Here is a 25,940-nt window from a genome sequence, read left to right as displayed (position 1 = left end):
TAGATTTGGAACACATGGAAATATCCATTAACGACACTATACGTCCGTCTGTCTGTTGAAATCACGCTACAGCCTCTAAATATAGAGGTATCGAGCTGAAACTTTGCACAGATTCTTATTTTGTCCATAGGCAGGTCAAGTTCGAAGATGGGCTATATCGGACTATATCTTGATATAGCTCCCATATTTTACCCAACTGCTAGTATCCGATGTTGGCGGCGAAGAGGATACCGCAGAACAATGAGTTCTGTTCGACATTCGTACCGAGTATAGTTAAGATCGGTTTATATTTCGATATTACTGCCATATAGACCGATCTCCCAATTTAAGGTCTTTTGCCCATAACAAGCGTATTCATTGTCCGATTTTGCTGAATATTGATATAACGAGTTGTGAGAAACGTCTATTCCGTAGAAAGAACAAGGAAATGGAAAGTCGTGAGTGTGAGCGAAGTCTGGAAATTCTACCAAAGATTCATACATCAAACCGATGGCTTTGCTACAGGCACTTCCTCCAGCAGAGACATATAAGGAAATCTGCTAACTAATGCAGATAGTATGCTGAGGATATGGAAAGAACATTTTACCCAACTGCTAGTGTCAGACGTTGGCAGCGAAGAGAATACCGCAGAACCAATTAATGATGATGGTATAGAATATTTATATCATAGTCAGAATGAGGTCCAAATAGCTGTGACACGACTGAAGAACAACAAGACAGCTGGAGCAGACGGGTTACTCACTTAACTATTTAAGACAACTCGCTGATAGGGCCTATGGGTATGCTTGTCTGCTCAATCTGGTTAGAAGAACGCATACCCGATGATTGAAACCTCAGCATACTATGTCCCGTACACAAGAAAGTAGACAAAACGGAATGTGCCAACTACAGAGGAATAGGTCTCCTCCCCATCACATACAACATGCTTACGAGCGATTAAACCCATAAGTCAATGAGATTATTGGGCCCTATCTGCGGCTTTAGACCTGGCAAAACACCATGGACCAGAAATTCACTCCACGCCAAATCCTGGAAAAGACCCAAGAAGGACAAATCAGCATCTACCATATCTTTGTTGACCACAAAGTTTCTTTCGATAGCCCTATACGTTCAAAGGTACTTCAAGCCATGTCTAAGTTTGGTATCCCTGCAAAATACATAAAACTCTGCAGGATGACACATGCTGACAAGGAGACAGTTTCTGATCTCTTAAATATCCTGCTGAAGGAGATTATACGAGATGCAGATGTGAATAGATATGGCACACTACTCACAGGACAACATATGCTTCTCGCCTTTGCCGATGACATCGATATCATGGGTCGGTCACCGGAAGGGAAGAGACTCAGTGCGAATGTGTCTGGCAGTAAGTGTAGATAAAAAGAAATGAATGGCCACCTCTCCGCTAACGAAGATCACACTATAAAAGACACTGATACTACCCATGTTGTTATATGTTTCCGAGGCATGGGTACTTGTGAAAGCAGACGAGGCAGTGCTTGGAGTGTTCTGGAGAACAATTCTTCGTAAAATGTATGGACCAGTTTGAAATGACGGAGAGTATTGGCGTCATATAAACCACGAACTGTATGAGCTGTATGACGACGGTAACATAGTTACACGTATTAAAATATAATGGTTGCGTTGGCTAGATCACGTTGTCCGAATGAAAGAAGAAGCTCCAGCGAAGAAGTCGTTTGAAGGCGGTCACGATGGTACACGCAAACTTGGACGACCAAAAAAAGCCCGATGGAAAGATCAAGTGGTGGGAGACACCTCGAGACATGGTGTCAGAGATTATAGAAGGAAAGCAGAAAATCGAGGCGCTTGGAACGCTATTCCACATTCAGGTTATGGGACAAATGTTCTGTAAGTAAAGTTGAAGGCGAAATTTCCAAGAAAAACAAGTAAAAGCGTGCTAAGTTCGGCCGGCCCGAATCTTATATACTCTCCCCTATAGATCGCATTTGTCCAGTTCTTTGCTCAGTGTCTCTTCATAGGCAAACAAAGGATAATGGATAACAATTGTTATGCTATTGGAGCCATATCAGGTTATGGACCTAGTCGAATCATACTTGGGAGACCATTGTCATAGTGCAAAAGTCATTGTCATTGTCATCATAGTCATTGTGCACAATTTCAGCCAAATCGGGTACGAACTCCGCCCTATAGGAGCTCATGAAGTAATTTCGGGAGATCATTTTACATGGGAGCTATATAAGATTCTAGACCGATTCAGACTATATTCAACACCCAAGTTGAAGGTCGTAGGAGAACTCGTTGAACAAATTTTCCGCCAAATCGGATAAGAAATGCGCCCTCTATGGACTCAAAAAGTATAATTGGGAGATAATTTTATATGGTATCATTATCATTATATGAACCGATTTGAACCATACTTGGCAATGTTGTTGAAAGTCAAAATGGAGGACTCCATGCAAAATTTCAGACAAATCGGGTTAGAATTACGCCTTTTAGAGACTCAAGATCAAGATCCAAGATCGGTTTATATGGCAGCTATATCATGTTATAAACCGATTGAAACCACATTTATCACAATCGTTGTAAGTCATAACAAAACACTTTATACAAAATTTCAGCCAAATCGGATAAGAATTGCGCCGTCTAGAGGCTCAAGAAGTCAAGATCCTAGATCGGTTTAGATGGCAGCTATATCTGAATATGGACGATATGGCCCTTTTACATTCCCAATAGACCTACACTGATAGGAAGTATGTGTTTCAAGATCCTAGCTTTACACCTTCGAAAGTTAGCTTGCGTTCCACAGACAGACAGACAGATGGACGGACATTGCTAGATCAACTTAAAATGTCATGGAATATATATTCTTTATTGGGGCTTACACCAATATTTCGAAGTGTTCAAACGGAATCGCTTAGTTAGTATACCCCCATCCTATGGTGGAGGGTATAAAAATAATGCTTCATTGATTTTTATCTTTTCAAATTTTGACAAATTAGCCTTTTTTATGAATTGAAAAGAACTTCCTTTTTTCTTCATCTGGCATCCCAGGTTGTTGTTCAATCTAGATTTATTGAGGTCACATTAAACAAGGCAGATGTCCACATAGAAGTCAGCTCAAGTAGTAAGGGTCAAACCTTTTGTTTTAAATTTTTTTATCAACAAATACCAACCTGGGAACTCAAATTGCTTTATTGAATATTAAGCCAGCGTTATTTTAGAAAACTTCTGATGATAAAATTTTAGGTCATCAAACAAAAAACCGAAATATTTCATGATATACTTTTAGGCAAAAAGGATGCCAACTGATCATTTCGAATTAAACAAACTTTCATTAAAAGAAAATAAATTTATTAAAATGGACTGTAAACTTTCCGGTTGATTTTGTAATTAAATTATATGACATCAGATTAAAATCACAATAACCAATGAAAGACAGAAGTTTTATATCCCAGCATAGATGTTAGGTAAATAATATATTCAATAACAAAGATTGATATAAAAAAACTTAAACTACGATGATAAATAATATTTAACTATACCCAAATTGGTATTAAACCTTGCTGTTCAATTTAAGAAAACTCAAATTGCTAACTTACACAAACTGGTGACGACAGAATTTTAGGTCACGCAAAGAAAAAACAAAAATAAATAGTTCATAAAACGTGGTATACCTTTTGGCACTGGTTAGCGCATTGTCAGTCAATGGGGCCAGCTTGCTGGGGTGAAAGAATGTCTGCAAGAGCTTTAATGCAGAGGTATCAATTTACAATGACCACAAAGGAATGAGGAATGACTAAGCGACAGCTACCTACTGAGAGTATCTTATGGAATCCCAATGGAAAGCATAACAAACCCATGCCAGTACAAACATTGTTCATGGCTTATTTTATATAGGTTTAAAATAGAACATTAAAGTTGGCCAAATATGATTTATGGCTTGATTTTCCATTTACTGGAGGGGGAGGTGGACCAAAAATTACCTCCTACACTCAAGCCTGCCTTTGTGTATCTAAAATAGCCAACTAACGCCATTTTCTGTTTGTTCATCTGAAAGCCTATAGAAATTCAACTAATTTTGCAACTCGTCTTTCAACACTGGATGATGTGGGTTAATAGAAACAATGCCATTGCCGTCATTAGCAATGTTGTGATGTGCTGGTCCACTGACTTACAGGAGGAATGGTAGGCAGGCAGATCAACCACCACACAACACACAAGTGAACCTCCAGCTCCAGCTTCTACATGGTGAATGGTTCTTACATACTTCCATATTGTCTGTTCACTACTGCTCTTTTGAAAGCCTTCAGAGATACAGAGACCATTGTTGTAGGTCTTCCCTTTCCGTTCTCATCCCATCTTACTCCCAGGCCATTGAAATTGTTTTCGTTATGCGCACAACTCATCCTTTTCTCTATGTTTCTTCCTTCCTTCCTTCCGTCCACTTTTCGAGAGACTCTGCAACGCAAGGACCACAAGTATGTCGTGCCAGGATGGCAGTGGGAGATTACATCCAACGACAAGTGTGTTTATAGTTTACTTGTTGTGCTGCTCCTCTTTAAAGAAAACAAAAAAGGCGCCCGTTTGTGGCATTCGCACCACGCCGTTTGATTGTATGTATTTCCAAAGACTGGGTTGTACTGCAAAGAATGCTTCACTTTTTATTCTCCTCTTGGGAGTTGATTATCATAGATTGCAGGCGTGTGCTGAAGATAAACAGTTTTGTGCATATTTTACACAACACAGCCTTCCAAGAAAAGAAATACACATTTGAGGTTAATTTTACTTTGTTGATAAATTTTGCACAAAATAAGCGTAGAAATGTAAATTTTGTTAAAACAAATAGTTGAAAGTGCAAATTTGGACATAACAGCGAAACTAGAATGGTTTACCAAGTAAATGCTTGGTTTAATAATGAAAGCTATGATAAAAACTTTTTGTTGATTTGCAACCTTAAATCAAGAATTTGTTGAAACATTCAAAAGGCAAGTAAAAAGGTATTTAGTTCGGCCGGGTCGAACTTTGGATACCATCAACCTAGGATATATATCCTAATAATCATAATACTGTAAAAATGCATCATTTACGAACCCATAAAAGGTATATCTAAATATAGTCCGATCTCCACCACATTCAAGAAGGCTACGTAAGTGTCTAACACAACTCATTGTACCACATTCGTCAGTTAAAAAATTCACTTTTTATGTCCCTATGGACTTAAATCGGGAGGTCTAACACAACTCTATGTCCCGAATTGCAGTGAAATCGGATAATAAATGTGGCTTTAATGGGCCTAAGGTCTTAAATCGGCAGATCGGTCAGAGCACTTTTCAGCTTTATATCTCTATTTTTATACCGTTTATATTCCGTTTGTAACACCTCGAAATATTCGTCTAAGACCCCATAAAGTATATATACATTCTTTATCGTCTCGACGTTCTAAGTCGATCTAGCCATGTCCGTCCGTCCGTCTATCGAAACTACGATAGAGGTCGAACGCATAAAGCTAGCCGCTTGAAATTTTGCACAGATACTAATTATCGATGTAGGTCATTGGGGATTGAAAATGAGCAATATCGGTTCAGATTTAGATATAAACCGATCTCACGACTTGACTTCTTAAGCCTCTGGAAGCCGCAATTTTTATCCGATTTGACTCAAATTTTGCATGTAGTTTCTGTTATCACTTCCAACAATTGTGCCAAGTGCGGTCCAAATCGGTCAAGAACCTGATATAGCTCCCATATAAACCGATCTCCCGATTTGACTTCTTGAGCCCTTACAAGCCGCAATTTTTGTCCGATTTGACTGAAATTTTGCATGCGCTGTTCTGTTACGACTTCCAATAACTGCTCCAAATACGGTCCAAATCAGTCTATAACTTGATTTAGCTCCTATATATACCGATCTCCCGATTTGACTTCTTGAGCCCTTACAAGCCGCAATTTTTGTCCGATTTGGCTCAAATTGAGCATGTAGAGAACTGTGTCAAGTACGGTCGAAGTTCAGTTCCAAGAAGCTTAAATTTTTGCTGGTTTGACAGAAGTTTGTTATGTAGAATAAAATAATGCCCTTCAACTAGATTTATTTTGTATAAATTTTTATCAGAATCCATGGTAGTGGGTTCCCGGCCGAACTTAGCACTCTTTTACTTGTGAAAGACTGTAGCGTGACCTCAACAGACGGACGGACGGACATGGCTAGATCGTCTTAGATTTATACAACGATTTTTTTACGATCAAGAATACGATCTTTATAGTGTCTGAAATGTATATTTCGATGTGGAATCGAACACGGATAGTCGAGAGATCGGTTTATATGGGAGCTATATCAGGTTATAGACCGATCTCAACCGTACTTGGCACAGTTATTAGAAGTCGTAACAGAACACTACATGCAAAGTTTAGCCAAATCGGACAAAAATTGTGGACTGCAGGGGCTCAAGATGTTAAACGCGGAGATCAGGTTATATGGGAGACATATTGTTGGACGTCGTAACAGAACGCTTCATGCTAAATTTTAGCCAAATTGGACAAAAATTGCGACTTCCAGGGTCTCTAAACGTCAAATCGGGAGATCGGGTTATATTGGAGCTTTATCACCGATACCGATTTCATCTGTACTTGGCACGGTTATTGGAGGTCGTAAAAAAACACTGCATGCAAAATTACAGCCCAATCGAATAACCATTGGGGCTAAATATGTCAAATCGGGAGATCGGTTTATAATGGAGCAATATCCAAAACTGAACCAATATGGCCTATTAGTAACCTACATCAAAAAAATTTATCTGTCCAAATTTCAAGTGGATAGCACTATCAAGAATATAAAGGGTGATTTTTAAAAAGCTAAAGGAGATTTTTTCATAAAAGAACACATAAAAATCAGAAAAATTCTTGAAATATTTATTTGAATCGATACGCAAATTTGGCCCAGGAACATTCCATTAAGGAACAAGGACAAACTTCTGCAGTCCTATTCAAGTCTAAGCTAAATGATAAGGGACCTCTATTTTAAAGCCAAGTCCGCACGGCGTGCCGCAGTGCGACACCTCTTTTGAGGAGATATTTACACGCCATAGTGCCTCACAAATGTCGCCAGCATTAGAAGGAGATAACCACCGCTGAAAATTTTGTAATGGTCTCGCCAGGATTTGAACCCAGGCATTCAGCGTCATAGGCGGACACGCTGACCTCTGCGCTACGGTGGCCTCCGATAGTACGGTTTCATTTCATGCAAATGTTGACCGTGACTGCGCCTCATATGATCCATCCGGTTAGTCCAATTTTGGCATACTCTATACAACATTTCGGCCGATATCTCACGAATAAATGTTTCAATGTTGTCTTCCAAAGCATCAATTGAAACGGATTTGTCTGTGTAGACATGAGCACTAACATAGCCCTACATAAAATAGTTTAAAGGCGTTAAATCGCACGATCTAGGCGGCCAGTTGACCGGTCCCGAACGTGAAATAAGGTGTTTACCAAACTCGTCTCTAAATAAGTCCATTGTCCATAGTCATGCAAGTCAAGCTTTTGCCTTTTAGGGTAAAAAGTTGGATATCATCACGATAGCGCTCTCCATTCAGTTACGTTACGATTCGCATAATCTTTGAAGAAGTACGGTCCAATGATGCCACCAGCCCATGAACAGCACCAAACTGTGACTATTTCTGTGTTGTAGCTCTTGCGATGCTTCTGGTTGATCTTCACTCCAAAATCGACACTTCGACCATTGAGCAAAAAATGAGCTCCGTCGCTAAACACAATTTGAACACGATTAACTTTCGTTCGCATTTTGATAATAAAATTCAATAATTAGCAAGCTTTGTTCGTTTGTAAGACGATTCATGATTAAACTATAGACCAAACTGAAGATTTTTGTGAAACAAAACATGAAACTGTCTAAACCAGTGTTGCCAATAAGATAATATCTAAAAATACACCCTTAAATTGCTAAATGTTTTCAGTTTGTTTGCGTAAAATTTTATTTTTTTTTTTAAATTTCGACACAAACAATAGCCTGTCAAAATCATAAAACAAGTTTGAAATGAGCGCAAATGGAAAAATTTCATCAAAATACTGCCGAAACTTTCACTATAAAACTAAGATGTTTGCAAAGGCACCTACACTTAAGATCGGCCTATAACTAGTGTGTACGCAATCAGTACAAAATTCAACTCTTACTTAATAACCAAATGTCACTGCCGATGGGTCAGTTCCTGTACACAATAGCGACCACAATTCTCAATCCCGTGGCAGCTGGTTCTATGTACCCGATCGACCCGATGGAGCTCCATCGGCAAAGGCAAATAATATCCGCAATGTCCCTGTTAATAGGTATATCAGGTTATAGACCGATTTGGACCAAGTACGACCACAGTTGTTGCAAGTCAAAACAAAACACTATTTGAAAAATTTTAGCCAATTTGGACCAAAATTGCGGCTTCCAGGTGTTAAGAAGTCAAATATGGAGATCGGTTTATACGGGAACAATGACTAAATCTAAACCGATATGGCCCATTTGCAATCTCCAACGACCTACCTGCAGCTTGTAAGAAGTCAACAGCAGATCGGTTTATATGGGAGCTATATCAGTTTAAAGACCGATTTGGACTTAACGTAGTCCAGTTTTTGGAAGTCATGACATAAAATGATGTGCAAAATTTTAGCTAAATCGGACAAAAATTGCGGCTTGAAGGGTTCAAGAAGTCAAATCGGGAGATCGGTTTATATGGGAGCTATATCAGGTTATAGACCGATTCGGACCGTATGTACTTGGCACGGTTGTTGAAAGTCTTAACAGAACACTACATGCAAAATTTCGGAAAAAAATTGCGGATAGCTTTACACGTTCGGCCGCTATCATGATTTCTACAGATGGACGGACGGACATGGCTAGATCGATTCAGAACGTCGAGACGATTAAGAATATATATAATTTATGGGGTCTTACACGAATAATTTCAGCTGTTACAAACGGAATACCCCCATCCTATGGTGGTGGGTATAAAAATTTACTTTTTATGGGCCTAAGAACTTAAATCGGTATATTGATATATGCATATGACAGCTGTATCCAAATAAAGACCGATATAGTGCACGAATGTCGAGGAGCTTAACACAGCCAACTGTGTCAAATTTTAGCCAATTCGAGCAATAAACGTGATTTTATTGTCCCAAGAATTAAAATCGGAAATTGGTACATATGGCGGCTATATCCCAATATGGCCCGACCTTGATGAATGTCGAGGATCCTAAAACAACTCATTTTGCCTGATTTCAACAAAATCGGTTAATATATTATCATTTTATGGGTCTAAAATCGTAAATCGACAGATCGGTCTATATGACAGCTTTATCCAAATCTGGGCCGTATTAAACGGGGATGTTGAGGAGCCTAACACAACTCGCTTTACAAATTTTCTGCGAAATCGGATAATAAATATGCTTATTATGGGCTTAAGGCCTTAAATCGAGAGATCGGACTACACGACAGCTATATCCAAATCTGGACCTATCTGGGCCAAATTAAACATGGATGTCGAGAGGCCTAATATTACTTACTGTCCCAAATTTCAGCCAAATCGGACCACAAATGCGCCTGATATGGGATCAAAACTTTACATTGAGAGATGGGCACATATGGCAGTTATGTAAGAAAAAACCAATCTTAACCATACTCGGTACTAATGTCGAAGGGCCTAACGCAATTCATTGTGCCTAATTTTAGCAAAATCGTTCAAAAAAATTCATCTTTTCGAACTTAACCTATGGACAAAAGGAGCAAAAAACATAATTTTGGGAAAGTGGTGAATTTGTCACCAAACATTATTTAACAGTTGCTGGTGGAATTCACAAAAAGAATTGTTAGGGCTATTTTTAAAAAACGGACAACCTACTGTTGCTTCCCTGCATCCTTACTCTCTGTGCCTTCCTTCTAACTATTTCTGATGCTGGCTTGTGTCCTTATTCGTCACATTATCCTTTAAGCTTTAAGTGCACAAACAATTAATGGAGAAAGCCGTTGCCTTTGGTTGTAACGCGTGGTAAAATTCTCGCATTTGTGCTTTGTAGTTGCCTTTGACGTCAACCATTACACGTACATACGTCTGCCATTTAAGTGTGAAGGTGTTAAATTGTGACAGAAATTGGTTCTGTGATTTTCCCATTAGTTTGCAAGCATGTGGTTGCCTGCCATCACTGCCATTCTTCATAAAAGTTTGGTGGGGGCAGGGTGATGCCAATGATGTTGGCGACGAACATGAGTTGTTGATGATTATTATGGTTGCAAGGATGTTATTATTGCTCATTTTGCTGTTGTTTCTGTTTTTTGTTCCTCTTCTTGCAGATAAAACAACTTGAGCTGGGTGATCAATTTCCGGAGATAAAAACCTTAAGAGTGCACAATATTGAATTGGATGAGAGCGGCGAACGAATTGAGAATTTGGATTTATTAATGGAAATTCATTATATGGGCAATTTCCGGACATCCATTGATGCCGATATGGTGCTTGGCAAAAAAGGTTCATTGACTCTGAAGGGTAAGTAAATGGAAAAACCGCAAAAGTTGTGGCAAATCTTTTTTGGATTTTTCGCCCAGAGGTGATGTGAGTGAGGGTTATAAATAATAAAAATCACTTCATTGGGGCACATAAGCTTTACGGATTATAATGATTGATGACTTGTGAGGAGAATATATTATCCAGTTTAACACACACTACTAAACAAGTCCCTTGTGCAAATCTGTGTTATGTTTTCTCTGTTTTCCTTTTTTTTGGGGGGGGAGGGGCATACATACATGACCTTTGCTGGAAAAGCCACTATAGTTCCATGTGATGATATTCTTTTTTGCACAAAGTTTGAAGGCTGGTGCCAGTGTGTCACCAATGGGCGGTTAGCGCAGAAATGTTTTGCTCTTTTCACGTCAATGGTCCTTGCGGTTTTACCACTGGAACAGACATCAAAGTAAACATATGTTTTGTTTTGTCATTTTTATGAAGGCAGTTAAAAGAGGCATACATTCAAAAAAGCAACCAAAAACTAATTATGCGGAAATGTGAAACAATATTGACTTTGCCTTAAATTTATTACGAAGAGAGCAACAGAGAGAGATTCATTTCAGTTACGCTATTTACTTACAGCGTTGTAGCGGGAAATAATGTTTGTTCTATCCTCAAGTATAACAGCGCATAATAGTAATGGAATTCAAGTATTCTGTGGTGGACCTTATGAGAAAATGTTGTGATTTAGGGATTCGTTTCTGAAAAATTTTAGATTTTTTGAGAATATTTTATCCAATTGAACAGTACAAGCTGGCCTATACGGCAGCTTTATCCAAATGTGGTCTAAATTTGTTCCAACTGTGCCTTGTTAGATTAACATATATTTTATTGGCAGTTTATTTTCTAAAGAGACTCACTTAAACTGTTTAGGTTAGGTTGAAAAGAGGGTGTGGTTATTAATCCGCCCCATGTCACTATGGACATACACATAAGCAAAAAACCTCGACAATAGAAAATCTATTTAGGCCAAGGAGTGGTCGAATGCGTGAATTGCCTAGGGACATAATGTACCTTATTTCTCAGAAAAAGACCCGGAGACGGCATTCACAGGCGCACGGATCAGAAAAGAGATTGAAATTTGGAAATTGATGACCAAGAGAGGAAGTTATAATGGCGGATGATGGGAATTCCGAGGCATAAGCTGATGCTTTCTCCAAGATACGAGGTACCTCTAGTTTGGGGGACGATTCAGGCATTCCTAGAGAGGATATATACAGTCCAATGACGGTATTTGGCAAGTCATGTCTTGCGAATGGCAAGATGCTAATAGGGGCTGCCCCTCTAGCGATGAGACTTATTAAGGCGGGGGAGATTGGAGCGGTGTTGAGAGGTCTTAACAACAAGAAGAGTCTGCGCGATGATAAAATTCCTAGCTACGTGTTAAGAAGATCTAACGAAAGTACTTGGAGACATGAATGATTCAAGAGGATTGCAATCTCTTGAATTATTGCATGAATTTGGGATATTTTCCGAAGAAATGGAAATCCTCGAGACTTATACCTATATTGAAGCCAGGAAAGGCCCGACACACACCCAAGGATATAGACCTTACCGAACCTGGTAAAACTTTTCAAGATATTTATCCTAGAGAGGATAAACGACCATGTTGAGGAAAAAATTTACTGGCGCCTTGCAATTAGGCTTTTGGAGAGAATTGTCCACTAATCAGGCATTAATGTCTCTAACAGATAAGATATCTACAGGACTTCATGGGAAGAAGGCGAGCATTGCTGTCAGCTTAGATTTTGAGAAAGCATTTGACACGGTGTGGCAGGAGGGGATAATGGAGAATATGTAGAGATTGCATGGATTTGTTCCCTATATAACCAGGCTGACACGCGACTAACTTAGAGATTGTAGATCATCCCAGAGACGTGTTATGGCGGGGTTACCACAGAACACAGTGAGGGGACCCGTATTGTACAATCTCTAACTGACAGATATACAACAACCGGAATACGACGAGGTTGTGAGAATATATGCAGACGACACCATTGTGGCAGCGACAATTGCAAGGGCCAGAACGGCCGAGAGAGTGCTTATGGAGTACCTGAGACTGAAGGAGTACTTTGGACAATGGAGGCTGAGACTCAATATTCCAAATTTCATCGAAATCGGATTAAAAATTACCAATTTATTGCCTCAAGACTTTAAGCTTGGAGATAGGTCTATATAGCGGCTTTATAAAACTAAAATCCGATTTTATGAGATCAGAAGGTCAGGTTTATATACAAGGAATACGAAATTATCAAAAAATGTTTGGAAATACCCAAATAAATACCCAAAAAATGGTATTTATTGGGTATTTACCTGGTAGAAACCAATCTCTACCAATGTCAGCACATTAGGTATCTAGGAATCATCTTTCAGGGGGACATGTCTTCATAAAATATGTTAACCATGTACTTAAGAAGGGCTGGTCGGCTCGGGCCACTTTAAGGGTCTAATGTCTAGAAGACAAGGGCCTAGCAAGGTGAAAAGTGGTATATATAAGCAGATGAAAAGACCCACGATGGCCTATGGCTTTCCGACGTGGTACACTGTGAGCTCCCATCAAGTGATTCAAGATTCGGGTCCGAAGAAGTCGCTGATCTACTGCCTGGGGTTGAGGGGACGTCTCGACGCTTCAGGTGTTCGCAGGCAACTTTCGTGCAGCATGGTTTACCAAGAGGCGGGGATGCTCCGTACTGACAACGGCTAAGATAAGCCATTTGACGAAGTGCCAGGACCTTGATAATGGCATGGTTAGGAGATGTAGACTGAAGGATGAAAAGTAAGATCCTACCACTAACACCGATATCCCTAATGGGCTTGAATAAGAAGGGTCTATTGTTTGACCAATATGGAAGGATACTCTTTAACCACCGCACGTATGGCAGATATGGCCACTACGAATTAGTATACAACCCCACACAGCAAATGATGACCCTGGGCTGGGTCATCATTTGGTTAGGAGATGTAGACTGAACGACGAAGAGTTAGATACTACCACTAACACCGATATCCCTAATGGGCTTGAATAAGAAGGGTCTATTGTTTGACCAATATGGAAGGATACTCTTTAACCACCGCATGTATGGCAGATATGGCCACTACGACTTGGTGTACAACCCCACACAGCAAATGATGATCTTGGGCTGGACCTGTGATTGGGACAGTTTGTTTTGTTCATTCATTTATTTTATCTCTTGTAAATGCTTCGATTTTTTATTTTTCCATGGATTGTTATTGTCTTGTTCATTTTACTGTGTTCATATTAGGGATAGGTTTACTAGGGATCGGAGGTTGTAAGTAGAAAACAAAGGATAAATCCCGATTTTCCCATTTTTCCGGGGCATTTTGATGTATGATTATAGGTTTTCGGTATATGATTAAATGATATAAAATTTTGAATATTTCGTTTTGGTATGACTTTCAACAACTGTGCCCAGTATGGTCAAATTCAGTTCATAACCTGATACAGTCGCCATATAAATCGATCCCTCGATTTGACTTCTTGAGCCTCTAGAGGACGCAATTCTTACTTGATTTGTCTAAAATTTTGAGGTGGTATTTTTCTATGACATCTAACAGCCGTGACAAGTACGGTCCATATCGTTCAAGAACTTGATACAGCTCATATAGATTTATGTGAAAAGGTCATTCAAAGAACTTGAAAAATGTGATCCATGGTGGAGGGTATGTAAGATTCGGCCCGAATTTATCACGCTTTTACTTGATTTTTTTGCAATTTTGACCGAGACCAGCTTTGTATTTTGCAATTTACGAAGGCATCTGAGGTTCGATTTTCATTCAGTTAAAAGGTACAGTTTAGAAGGCAGAACATGTGAAAATTTTTATTTTTTTTTTGCATTTTTTTACCAAAAAAAGAATTTTCACTGATTGATCCTTACTAAATTATTGGGTTGCCCAAAAGTAATTGCGGATTTTTTAAAAGAATGTAAATGCATTTTTAATAAAACTTAGAATGAAATTTAATAAAATATACTTTTTTACACTTTTTTTCTAAAGCAAGCTAAAAGTAACACCTGATAACTGACAGAAGAAAGAATGCAATTACAGAGTCACAAGCGGTTGAAAAAAGTTGTCAACGCCGACTATATGAAAAATCCAATTACTTTTTGGGCAACCCATTATATATATTTGTATACCCATAGGATGGGGGCATACTAATCTTGTCATTCCGTTTGCAACACTTCGAAATATTGATCTACGAATCCATAAAGTAAATATATACTCTGGATCGTCTCGACATTCTGAGCCGATCTAGCCATGTCCGTATGTCGAAATCACGAAAGCGGTCGAACGCGTAAAGCTATCCGCTTAAAATTTTGCAATGATACTTCTAATTGATTGAGGTTATTGGAAATTGCAAATGGGCCATATCGGTTCAGATTTGGATATTGCCCCATATAAGCCGATCCCACGATTTGACTTCTTTAGCCCTTAGAAGCCTCAATATGCCTCCGATTTGAAAAACGGACTTGCGTACGAACCGAATTGGTTTATAATCAGATATAGCCCCCATATAAACCTATACCCGGATATGACTTCTTGAGCCCTTAGAAGCCTCACATTTCATCTGATATGGCTAAAATTTGGAACAAAAACATGAGTTATGACTTCTAACATCCACGCCAAGTATGGTCCCAATCGGTCTATAAGCAGATATAGCCCCCATATAAACCGATCGCCGGATTTTAATTCTTGAGCCCTTAGAAGCCTTAATTTTTCTCCGATTTGGAACAAAGACTTTAGTTATGACTTCCAACATCCATGGCAAGTATGAATCGAATCTGATATTGCCCCCATAGAAACCATTTCCCGGATTTTGATTGTTGAGCTCTTAGAAGCCTCAATTTTCATCCGATTGGGCTGAAATTTGGAACAAAGCCTTGAGTTATGACTTCTATAAATAGATAAAACCCCCATATAAACCAATCCCTGAATTTTAATTCTTGAGCCCTTAGAAGCCCCAGTTGTCATACGATTTGCCTGAAATTTGAAACAAAGACTTGAATAATATATATCGGTTCAGATTCGGATATAGTACCGATCCCATGATTTGACTTCTTGAGCCCTTAGAAGTCGCAATTTTCCTCCGATTTGGCTAAAATTTAGAAAACGGACTTGCGTTATGATTTCCAAAATGCATTTCAAATATGATCTGAATCGGTCAATAATCAGATAAAGTCAAATCCTCAGATTTGACTTCTGCAGCCTTAAGAAGCCAAAATTTTCACCTGATTTGGCTAAAATTTGGCCCAAAAACTTTTCTTATGACTTACAACATCAGTGCCAAGTTTTATCCGAATCGGTCACTATTGTGATATAGGCCCCCTAAGTACCGAAACCCCGATAAGACTTCTTGAGACCACAATATTTCAAATACAATATCATTTAATAAGGGTACATTTTTAGCAGAATACATGGTGGTGGGAGCCCAAGATTCGGCTCAGCCGAACTTAGCACGCTTTTACTTGTTACTTGTTTTATGTTAACTTAAACGAGTGTTATATGTACTTCAAAGTAGGCAATTTTTCATTTAAAAATTGGGTAAACCCGTCGAGTTATCAAATTCCAAAGCCAAATTCAAATTCCATTTACTAAATTTGTAGCAATCCATAGCTAATTTACTAACAATGCCGATGTGGAAACTATCATTTCCCAAAGTGGGTATTTTTTGTATTTTTGTGAAACATTTCGGGCAATATTCAAAAAGAATAATGAATCTCCATGCGTTTTTTTCTCACGATTGTTTAATATTTGAATTTTGGGTTTTCAGAAAATTGAAATTTTTTCCTTGAAAAGGTGATAAGTGCAAAATGTCCGTAACATCACGTGTTATGGTTAACCGGTTATCATAATATTTCGTAATTCACTTATTAAGAGCAAAAAAATTAAAGATATGCATTTCTCTATTTGCAAAAAAAAATAGTCTCCCGTGGTGGTGGATATCAAAAGTTCGTCCCGCCCGAACTTAGTGCGTTTTTGTTGCCAATTTCGGTCCTATTAAAGAAAATAATAAATTTCCAAAAAACTTTATCAACATTATACCTCAACTTTTCTTTCTTTTTCCCTTTCTAGTTAAACAACTCTCTGGTTTGGCCCGCTTACAGTTCACACGCAACCCTTATACCCATTGGTCCCTAAGCTTTTTGGGCGATCCTGAATTGGATTTGGCCATAGAGTCACGTTACCAAGGACGGCAGATGCAATCGAATATTACCAGTCTCATATCTAATCAAATACGTAAAGCTGTACGGCGTAAGCATACATTGCCCAATTATAAGCTTCGCTACAAGCCATTCTTCCACAAAACACCAGAAGAAGATGTGGGCGAAGGCGACATCCAACCCAATGGGGTACTGGAAGTTAAGGTCTCCGAAATATCACGTCTCATGTGCCCCACACACCTGACCGATATCTATTGCACTATAACGATGGCTTCGTTGGCCTTTGTCGAGGCTTGGCAACAGGATGATCGGCATGTGAAGGTCTCATTAGACGTGGAAATTCATAAGGCTAAAAATCAGCAAATTGGCATTATCTTCAAACAATCCGCTGCTGATTGTGTGGAAATCGAGGCGGTGCTTCCGAATACACCTGCCTGCAAATCTAATTTGAAAGTGGGTGATATTCTTTTGGCCATAGAGGGAAAACGTGTCTCCACCATACAGCAAGTGGCCAAAGTGATTAAAAGTCTACAGGCCAATGTGTTTTGTTTACGAATCGATCGCGTCATACCGGGTATTATACGCAATGATGCCATATTGGAGGATCTGGATATCTATGAGGATTTGGGTGATGCTCGTTCGGGTTATAGTACAGTACCAGTTGCAAAGACACCAGAGCCTGTTGCACCATCACCGAACCCCATACGTTCCTTGGCGGTGGCGGAGAAGAGCACAAGCAGCGAATCCAGCCTTAGTAATACTCCCACAAATTCACCCAAAAAGACGAAGCTAATAGCAAAGGCTCTCAAGAAGACCATTAGCCGGGATCACGGAGATGGTTCCTCAAAGGACGATGAGGGCAAAGCGAAATTGTCAAAACTAGCGGCTAAGCAACAGCTAAATCTACCTAAAGTTCCTTCACGAACAAACTGCGAGAGTCTGTTGGCCAATTTGTTACCCACCACCAGCAACTCAGCAGCATCGGGAGTCAACGATGTCGAACATTACTATCAACATTCCACCGTGGATTGCAAACTATCGCATCTTATACATATGGAAGATGTTTGTAATTTCAAATTGGATCCCCATTGTAAATTTTTAAACATCTCTGTCTATGGCAAAAGCCTGGGTGAGAATCAGCTGCTGGGCTTCACCAACATTCCAATTTATCAGATACTGGCCGAATGTTGTGAGACCAGTTTAAGTCAAAGTTTTAAGGCGTACGAATTGAATCCTCCCATGCCGGAAGATTTGTAAGTTCAAGTTGAACAAACTGTCCGCTATGGTGCCGTTATTGACTAATGTTCAATTGTTTTTTAGGAAAAATCATCATTTATCCGCTCAGTCCGGATTTAATCCCAATCTATGCTTTGGAGACATATTGTTCGCTTTCACATGGGATGGAAATCCAAATTTGTCAGCGACAGAAACACCCTCAAAACATCAAGCGAAACTAAAATCAAAGTGAGTATAAGAAATAAGAAAGCGTAGAAATTGATAATAGGCTAACGTTTAGAAACCCCAAATAGATCCCGCAAAAATCCATTACGAAAGTGAATTTTTCTTATTTTTAATCTTAAATGTTAAACCATTTCACTTTCCAGATCAATAACATCTGTGGATAAAACCGACGACAGCGGTTACTCGGACAATATTTCCATCAAATCAACCGACACGATACCCTCACAGCCTCGAGCGCATAACTTTGTACGCACACACTTTCAACGAGCCACCCAATGTGATTTTTGTGGCAAGAAAATTTGGCTCAAAGATGCCATGCAGTGTCGTGAGTGCTTTATGTGTTGCCACAAAAAGTGTATTAACAAGTGTCAGAATGCCACCGTATGTGGTCCAGTCGATTGTTCGTCGGCTTTGCAACAGCAAACACCTTTGGTGCAGACTCCCGAGTTTATGGTAACAGAGCCCGATATCGATGTGGCAGTGGAACCGGAATGTGATGGTTCACCCAATGCGGCTGACGGATGTGGTGCCGTTGGCATCTCAAAGGCTAATGCGGCAAACAATAATGGAACAACTGCCGCTACAACACCTGGTAATTTGGAGGTACATCGTTCAAGTTTGACCGGATTATTGGCCCAGGGTATAAAACGTGTAAATTCGGCCAATAATTTGGCCATACCTGGCATAGTATCGACTATAGCTGGTGTCACGACTAGCAATACAGTGGCCACAGGAGGCGGTGGTATGGTAACACCAAGTGCCATTGCCAAAAGCCTGCCGCCAAGTCCGCAGCATACGCCTTCAAGGTGGGTAAACATATCTAACTTAAATTTACTTATTATTTTGATATATTTTTTTTTAATTTTTTTACAATATAGGAAATCTTCATTAGTCCCTTCAGCTCCCAACACTTTCGATTTGGTAACTCATCGCCTGGAATCGCTACCTGTAGATGTTCCAAGCTTTACACCTGAACAAGTGGTTTTCATAACAGAGCACATTATTCAGCTTTCCCGAGATGAAGATGTCATGAGCCTGGCCAAAAATGCCAGTAGGCAATTATATAGCAACGTTAGCGGTAGCGAACGTGTGGAGAAGATTAATTTATTGGTAAGTGAAATACCACTATCCCCTTATTAAAGCTGCCTACATTTGTGAGGTATCTTGCCATATTAAAACTTCTCTATCAAGTGGTGTCGCTATGCGGCAATCAGTTTGGACTCGGCATAAAGAAGGAGGTCCCTAATCTTTGAGCTCAAACTTTAATCGGACTGCACTCTTGGATATGAGAGAAGTATCCCCTCTTCCCTAATGGAATGTTCATGGGAAATTTAGTAGCTGTAGTAGAAATACAAACGAATGAGTTCGAAATGAGCAAGATCGGGTTTAGTACGGACGGGACAAACTACCACGGATTCCGATTGTATGGACCCTCCCCCTCACCTTAAATTTCAAAAACAATAAAATACGGAGACGTGTTTGGCGATTCAAGCGAAACTTCTTTTGCCCTGTTTCAATTTCGGGGTGGGGTGCCTAGGGGCCGTCCCACCAATCCAATCATGCAAAATGGGACTCAAATGCATGGTATTTGAGAGTAGAATACGAATCTGATATTCAAATGTGAGCGAAATGTTTGGAGGGATACGGATACATTTAGCGACAATGGCAATACGGGGCTCAAATGAAAAGTTCTTGGGAGTAAAGCACGGAATTGATATCCACTTTTAGGAGTAAGTTTCCCCGCCAAACATCCACCAAACTGAACTTATTTACTGACCGTGGTAATATGGGACTCAAATAAAAGATATTTGTATCAAATAGGACTTTGGTGGGCTGAATAGTATATCTAAATATTGTCCGATCTAATTTCATCAAAACCGGCTAATAATTGCTTCTGTTATGAGCACTAGACTGTATACCGGGTGATCGGTCTGTATGGCAACTATAGCAAAGTGTAACCGGATCAGGACCATATATGGCAAGAATGCCGATAGATTGGTCTATAAAGCAACTATAACTAAATATGGTCGGATGTTGCCCATTAAGGAACTTTACCAGCGTATGAAAAAAAAAAAATACGAGTCGGCACAAAATTTCAGCTCATTAGCTCTGCTTTTAAAACCTGTAGCATGATTACAATTGACGGAAACAGAGATAGATAGATGGAGAGACACACGGACATCGCTAAATCGTTTTTTACAAGGATCAAGAATATATACATTTTGTAGTATCCGATATATTGCATACGGAATGATAAAAATTCTATGGTGATGGGTACAATAATAGTTAAAAAACAAGTAAAAAGGCGCTGAGTTCGGCCGAGCTTTGGATACCCACCATCTCGGATGTATACTTAAACAACCTTTCATCAAAATCCGGTGAAAATTGCATACCTTATGTCCCATGGCAGTTATATCGAAATATGTTCCGATTTAGACCAAATTCTAATAAGTACAAGACATTGTTCAATTGTGTATAACAAAATATTGGTCTTTTTAGTAGCTATATCTAAAAATATACCGATCTGAACCATATACAACATGGATGTTGAAAAGCCTAACATAAGTCACTGTGTCAAATTTCGGTTAAATCGGATTATAAATGCGCTTTTTTGCGGCATTTTATGGGCCCAAAACATTAAACCGAGAGAAAGGTCTATATGGCGACTATATCCATATCTGGACCGATCTGAGCCAAATTGAAGAAGGATATCGAAGGGTCTAACACAACTCACTGTCCCAAGTTTCGGCGACATCGGACAATAAATGCGCTTTTTATGGCTCCAAAACCTAAAACTGAGAGATCGGTCTATATGGCAGCTATATTCAAATCTGAACCGATCTGTGCCATATTGCAGAATTATGTCAAGGGGCTTAACTTAACTCACTGTCCCAAATTTCGGCGACATCGGACAATAATAAATAAATGCGCCTTTTATGGGCCCAAAACCTTAAATCGAGGGATCGGTCTATATGGCAGCTATATCCAAATCTGATCCGATCTGTGCCAAATTAAAGAAAGATTTTGAAAGGCCTTGTACAACTCCTTGTCCCAAATTTTAGCAAAACCGGATAACAAATGTGGCTTTTATGGGCCTAAGACTCTAAATCGGAGGATTGGTTATATGGCAGCTATATCCAAATCTGGACCTATCTGGGCCAAATTGACGAAGGATGTCGAAGGGCCTAACACAACTCACTGTCCCAAATGGATATTTCGATGTGTTGCAAAGGGAATGACAAAATGAGTGGGTATAAAAATGTTACTGGCTGTGTCGATGGATAAAAAAATCAAATCGATAACCAAGAACGTCACTCTGTTCATATTCGAATTTCAAATAAAAATGCGCCCCTTTATTATGATCTTAAAAATTTTTTCGTGATTTTTCGAACATCTTCCAGCTCGGGATCATATTCTATGCTTTCTATTCAAGGAATAGTATAGCAACGAACTTAAAAAAGTTGATCAAGTGTGTGATATTATTCAAAACACTTTGACTGGCTAGTGGATCATGATTTCGAAACTCGCACTTTGCGCGAATTTTTGTAATCAAACATTGCCGCCGGCCTTGGAACATTTAGCGATTTTACAACTTATTCTCTAAATTCTATGTACTGAGAATACAATAAAGGATAGAACCGTCAACTGTGAGCATTTCTTTTCCATTCAAATTGTATTCATCTACTTATACCCACGTCACTTCAATTTGCTCGGAGAGCTAAAGGCTCAATTCGGTTGACTCGGAAAGCCCAAAGTAATAGAAGACAGTTTTTAATAAGAATGTGGTCAGTATCTGTCAGTATCAGATGCTGCAAAAGCACCGACTGCCAAACAATTGAGACAGCAATTCTACCGACAAAGTACAGAATACCTTAATGGTCAACTCGGGTCACATGCGCGAAGGATGAATTGATTTGGGACTGAGAACGCAGAATTTGACCGTAGAAGCTGAAGTAGACTTGGGTTGGAAGATTTTGTAAAGTGAGATCTAACTTTCTTCTCAGGTCTCTTTGGGGAATCAATACAACGAATATCACAAAGGCATGTAAGGGTTTGAATCCTTTTCGAAAGGAAACGATTCAAATCTTTCGAAGTAGACAACGCAGATTCGTCTGTCACTGTATGTTCTCATAACAAAGCTGTATTATTAGGCAACCTATGAATGCAGAGAAAAACAAATATGGGATCCCAATCGTTCGTAGAAACCTCTTACATCGCCATAGCCGAAATACAACCATTAATAGCTCTTTGAGGGGTTTTCAGACCTGAACAAGTCCCTAAATCCCGAACCGGGAGATCAAACAACAACTCCAACTGATTGTTAACAAGAATTCGGACATTATCATATGTGCCATTTAAGGCCATTTAGACTATGGGGACCACAATCATTAAAAAGACCAGTCACTTCACTTGGCATTCCACTGTGATGAAAGACTTGGGACCAAGACATATTCTCACTGATTCCCTGAAATTCTACCCGAGGGGTACTATTCATACTTCGTTCTACCGTGGCAGTAGATGCCTTTCGGAGATAGCAACTCCTCAAGTTTCCGATTAATGGACGCAATACTATTTACGAATGCCTTGAAAGATAGCTGATACTTACTTTCCGCTGATGTAATATCTTCGGTATTGTTATTATTAGACGATTTATCGAACATTTCCATCATCCTACTCCACATTTTCCTAACCCCAACAGCTTGAGCCTCAAGAGAATAAATATCTAAATCTTCATCTCGGAGAGAAGTAAAATTGGCATCATATTTAATAAAAGCATCTTTTGCTTTGATAAAAAATGTCCAATGGAGTAAATGACATGATGAAGAAAACAAAGCTTTAATTCTCAAAGAACCAGACAAATTTCAGAAGACTTTCAGAAAGATTATTAAAATCGAAGGATTTTCCCCACAAGTAATTGGAACGACAATCCCAAAAATTTGTCCATCAATTTGTGAATAGCGGGGTTACTTTTCTCACATCAGTCATCTAATAAAATGGATATTATTTATTATACTCGTATATGGTTTTATATATTGGGTTGCCCAAAAAGTAATTGCGGATTTTTTAAGAGACAGTAAATGCATTTTTAATAAAACTTAGAATGAACTTTAATCAAATATACTTTTTTTACACTTTTTTTCTAAAGCAAGCTAGAAGTAACAGCTGATAACTGACAGAAGAAAGAATGCAATTACAGAGTCACAAGCTGTAAAAAAATTTGTCAACGCCGACTATATGAAAAATCCGCAATTACTTTTTGGGCAACCCAATAATTACAAAACTAAATTTCTAGCACATGTTTAATTACAGTTAACCAAACTCCGTCTGGCATTGGATAGTGAAACGGCAATCCATTCCAATTTGGCAGCATCCATTAAAAATGGCAACAACGAGAACATCAACACTACCACAACTCCATCGGGAGATGGCATCAACACTCAACATCAACACAATAACAAATCAAATATTTTAGGGAAATCGGAGGAACGCATACAGGCGCTTAGTGTTATAATGCTGTATCTGTGCACAGGACTGCAACATGCCCAGGGGGTGGCTATGCAATAAAATAACGAATGACATAGCATTACAGGATTAATATTTCATTATAAAAAACAAACTCATACTTATACACAAAGACATTGGAATAGATGGGACGAAGGGAGAGATTTATTGAAAAACAAAAACACAACTATACACAAATAAGGCTGAAATCATTTCAAAACAAAAAAAAACAACAAATTAAACAAAAATCAATACTAAATTTTATGGAATTTTGAAGTAGTCAAATTAAAAGTATTAGAAAAGTAGTATATAAGATAATCTCCCTCCTTTAAATGAACAAAAAAAAAACAAAGAAAACTTTCTGCTAAAATTGAACTCCTGGGGGATAAATGTTTAACTGACAGATAAAAATTATACCCTATGATACTTATTTCCGTAGTATTTCTATATATAAATGTATGTATATATACATACATATATACTCATAAACGTATGTGAGAGTAGTTATGGATTAATATCTAAAATAATTTTGATGTATAATAATTTTGGTTTTCTACAATAACAAAGGAATGACTTTTTAATCTAAAGTTAAAATAAAGAGTATCTTTAAGAGATTCATATGTTAAAATTTCGAAGACATGGAAATTTATATCAAACAAATTTAAATAGAATACTGTATTTTCTTTCAACATTACATTTTGTTATTTACGAACTGGCCCGGTGTTTGCGGCCCACTTTTGACATGACCAACATTTGAACATTATTTATATTCGTATTTAACATTCACATAATTTTCACAAGAACTCCATATTGTGCCATTTGGTATATATGACCATTTGGGACATCATTTTCGTGTGGGACGACTTCCTGTGAATTGACCCAAATCTATATAAAGGGTGAGTTTTTAAGTGCTATAGGAAAGATTTTCGAAGAAATAATAATAATAAAATTCAAAATAATGAATGAAATCTTTATTCGAATCTAGAGTACTGTCCATATAATTCAATGTTTAAAGATTATTGCATGCAAATGTTGACCGTGACTGCCCCTTAAATGGTCTATCTACTTAGTCCAATTTTGGCATACACTTTCGGCCAGTATCTCACTAATAAATGCTACAATGTTGTCTGCCAATGATTCAATTGAAGCGGGCTTCTCTGAATAGACATGAGCTTAAACATAGTCCCCCAAAAAGTAGTCTCAAGGCTTTTAATTGTACGATCTTCGCGGAAAATTGACAAGTCCCGAACGTGAAATAAAATGTTCACCGAACTCGTCTGTCAATAAGTCCATTGTTACGCTTTCTGTATGGCATGTGGCACCGTCTTGTTGAAACCACATATAATGCAAGTCAGGCTCTTGCTTTTTGAGCAAAAAAAGTTGGATATCATCTCCCGGTAGCACTCATCATTCACAGTTACGTTGCGCATCATCTTTGAAGAAGTACAGTCCAATGATACCACCAGCGACCAAACTGCGACTTTCTGGATGCATTTGTAGCTCTTCCAATGCTTCTGGATAATCCTCACTTTAAAATCGAGAAATTCTGCTTATTTAAGTACCCATTGAGCCTAAAATGAGCTTCGTTGCTCAATGGAAGAAGCACGCGATGAACTTTCTTAACAGACCACGCATTTCGATAATAAAATTTAATAATTTGCAAGCGTTGTTCGTTTGTAAGACGATTCATGTTTAAATTATAGACCAAATTGAAGATGTTTGTCAAAAAAACAAAGCTCGAAACCAGTGATACTAAAAAGAAAATAGCTAAAAAATCGCCCTTTTTAAAATGAGTTTGTGTTTGTTTTTTTTTTTTTTTGTGGCCTTGTAATATTGTTTGTTCCGAATAGACTCATAAACGGCTGAACCGATTCGCTCGAAAGTTTCGCTGACTGTTTAGGTTGTTCCGGAAAGAGCAATAGGCTATATAATTTGTATACAGGGTATTATTACTTAGTGCATTTGTTTGTAACACCCAAAAGGAAGAGAGATAGACCCATTGATATGTATACCGATCGAGTCAGAATCAATTTCTGGTTCGATTAAGCTATGTCCTCTTGTCTGTCTGTATTTTCATGTTAATTTGTGTACAAACTACAGGTCGCAATCTTCACCTGATCGTCTTCAAATTTGGTACAGGCATGCTTTACGGTCTAGAGACAAACTCTATTGAAATTAGAAAAATCGGGCCAGGTTTGGATATAGATCCCATATATGTGTTCGTCCTATTTGCAGTAATAATGCAATAAAAT

General features: G+C 38.6%; 1 protein-coding gene and 1 long non-coding RNA gene across 2 annotated transcripts in view; one reads left to right on the top strand and one right to left on the bottom strand.

Annotated features, from left to right (window-relative positions):
* LOC106095972 (PDZ domain-containing protein 8) overlaps positions 1–24,302 on the top strand; it is a 38,179-nt gene extending 13,877 nt beyond the window's left edge. The window contains exons 3-8 of the mRNA XM_013263458.2: positions 10,336–10,528; positions 16,637–17,978; positions 18,046–18,189; positions 18,330–18,992; positions 19,065–19,296; positions 23,497–24,302. Of these exons, the coding sequence (XP_013118912.1) occupies positions 10,336–10,528; positions 16,637–17,978; positions 18,046–18,189; positions 18,330–18,992; positions 19,065–19,296; positions 23,497–23,751 (2,829 nt within the window). The 3' untranslated portion in view covers positions 23,752–24,302. The remainder of the gene's footprint in view (positions 1–10,335; positions 10,529–16,636; positions 17,979–18,045; positions 18,190–18,329; positions 18,993–19,064; positions 19,297–23,496) is intronic.
* LOC106092358 (uncharacterized) overlaps positions 1–25,940 on the bottom strand; it is a 324,230-nt gene that overhangs the window by 217,878 nt on the left and 80,412 nt on the right. The gene's annotated exons all lie outside the window — the stretch shown is intronic.

This window comes from Stomoxys calcitrans, chromosome 4 (assembly GCF_963082655.1).
Source record: "Stomoxys calcitrans chromosome 4, idStoCalc2.1, whole genome shotgun sequence".
Lineage (NCBI taxonomy): Eukaryota > Metazoa > Arthropoda > Insecta > Diptera > Muscidae > Stomoxys > Stomoxys calcitrans.
This window is presented reverse-complemented; position numbering and strand designations above follow the sequence as displayed.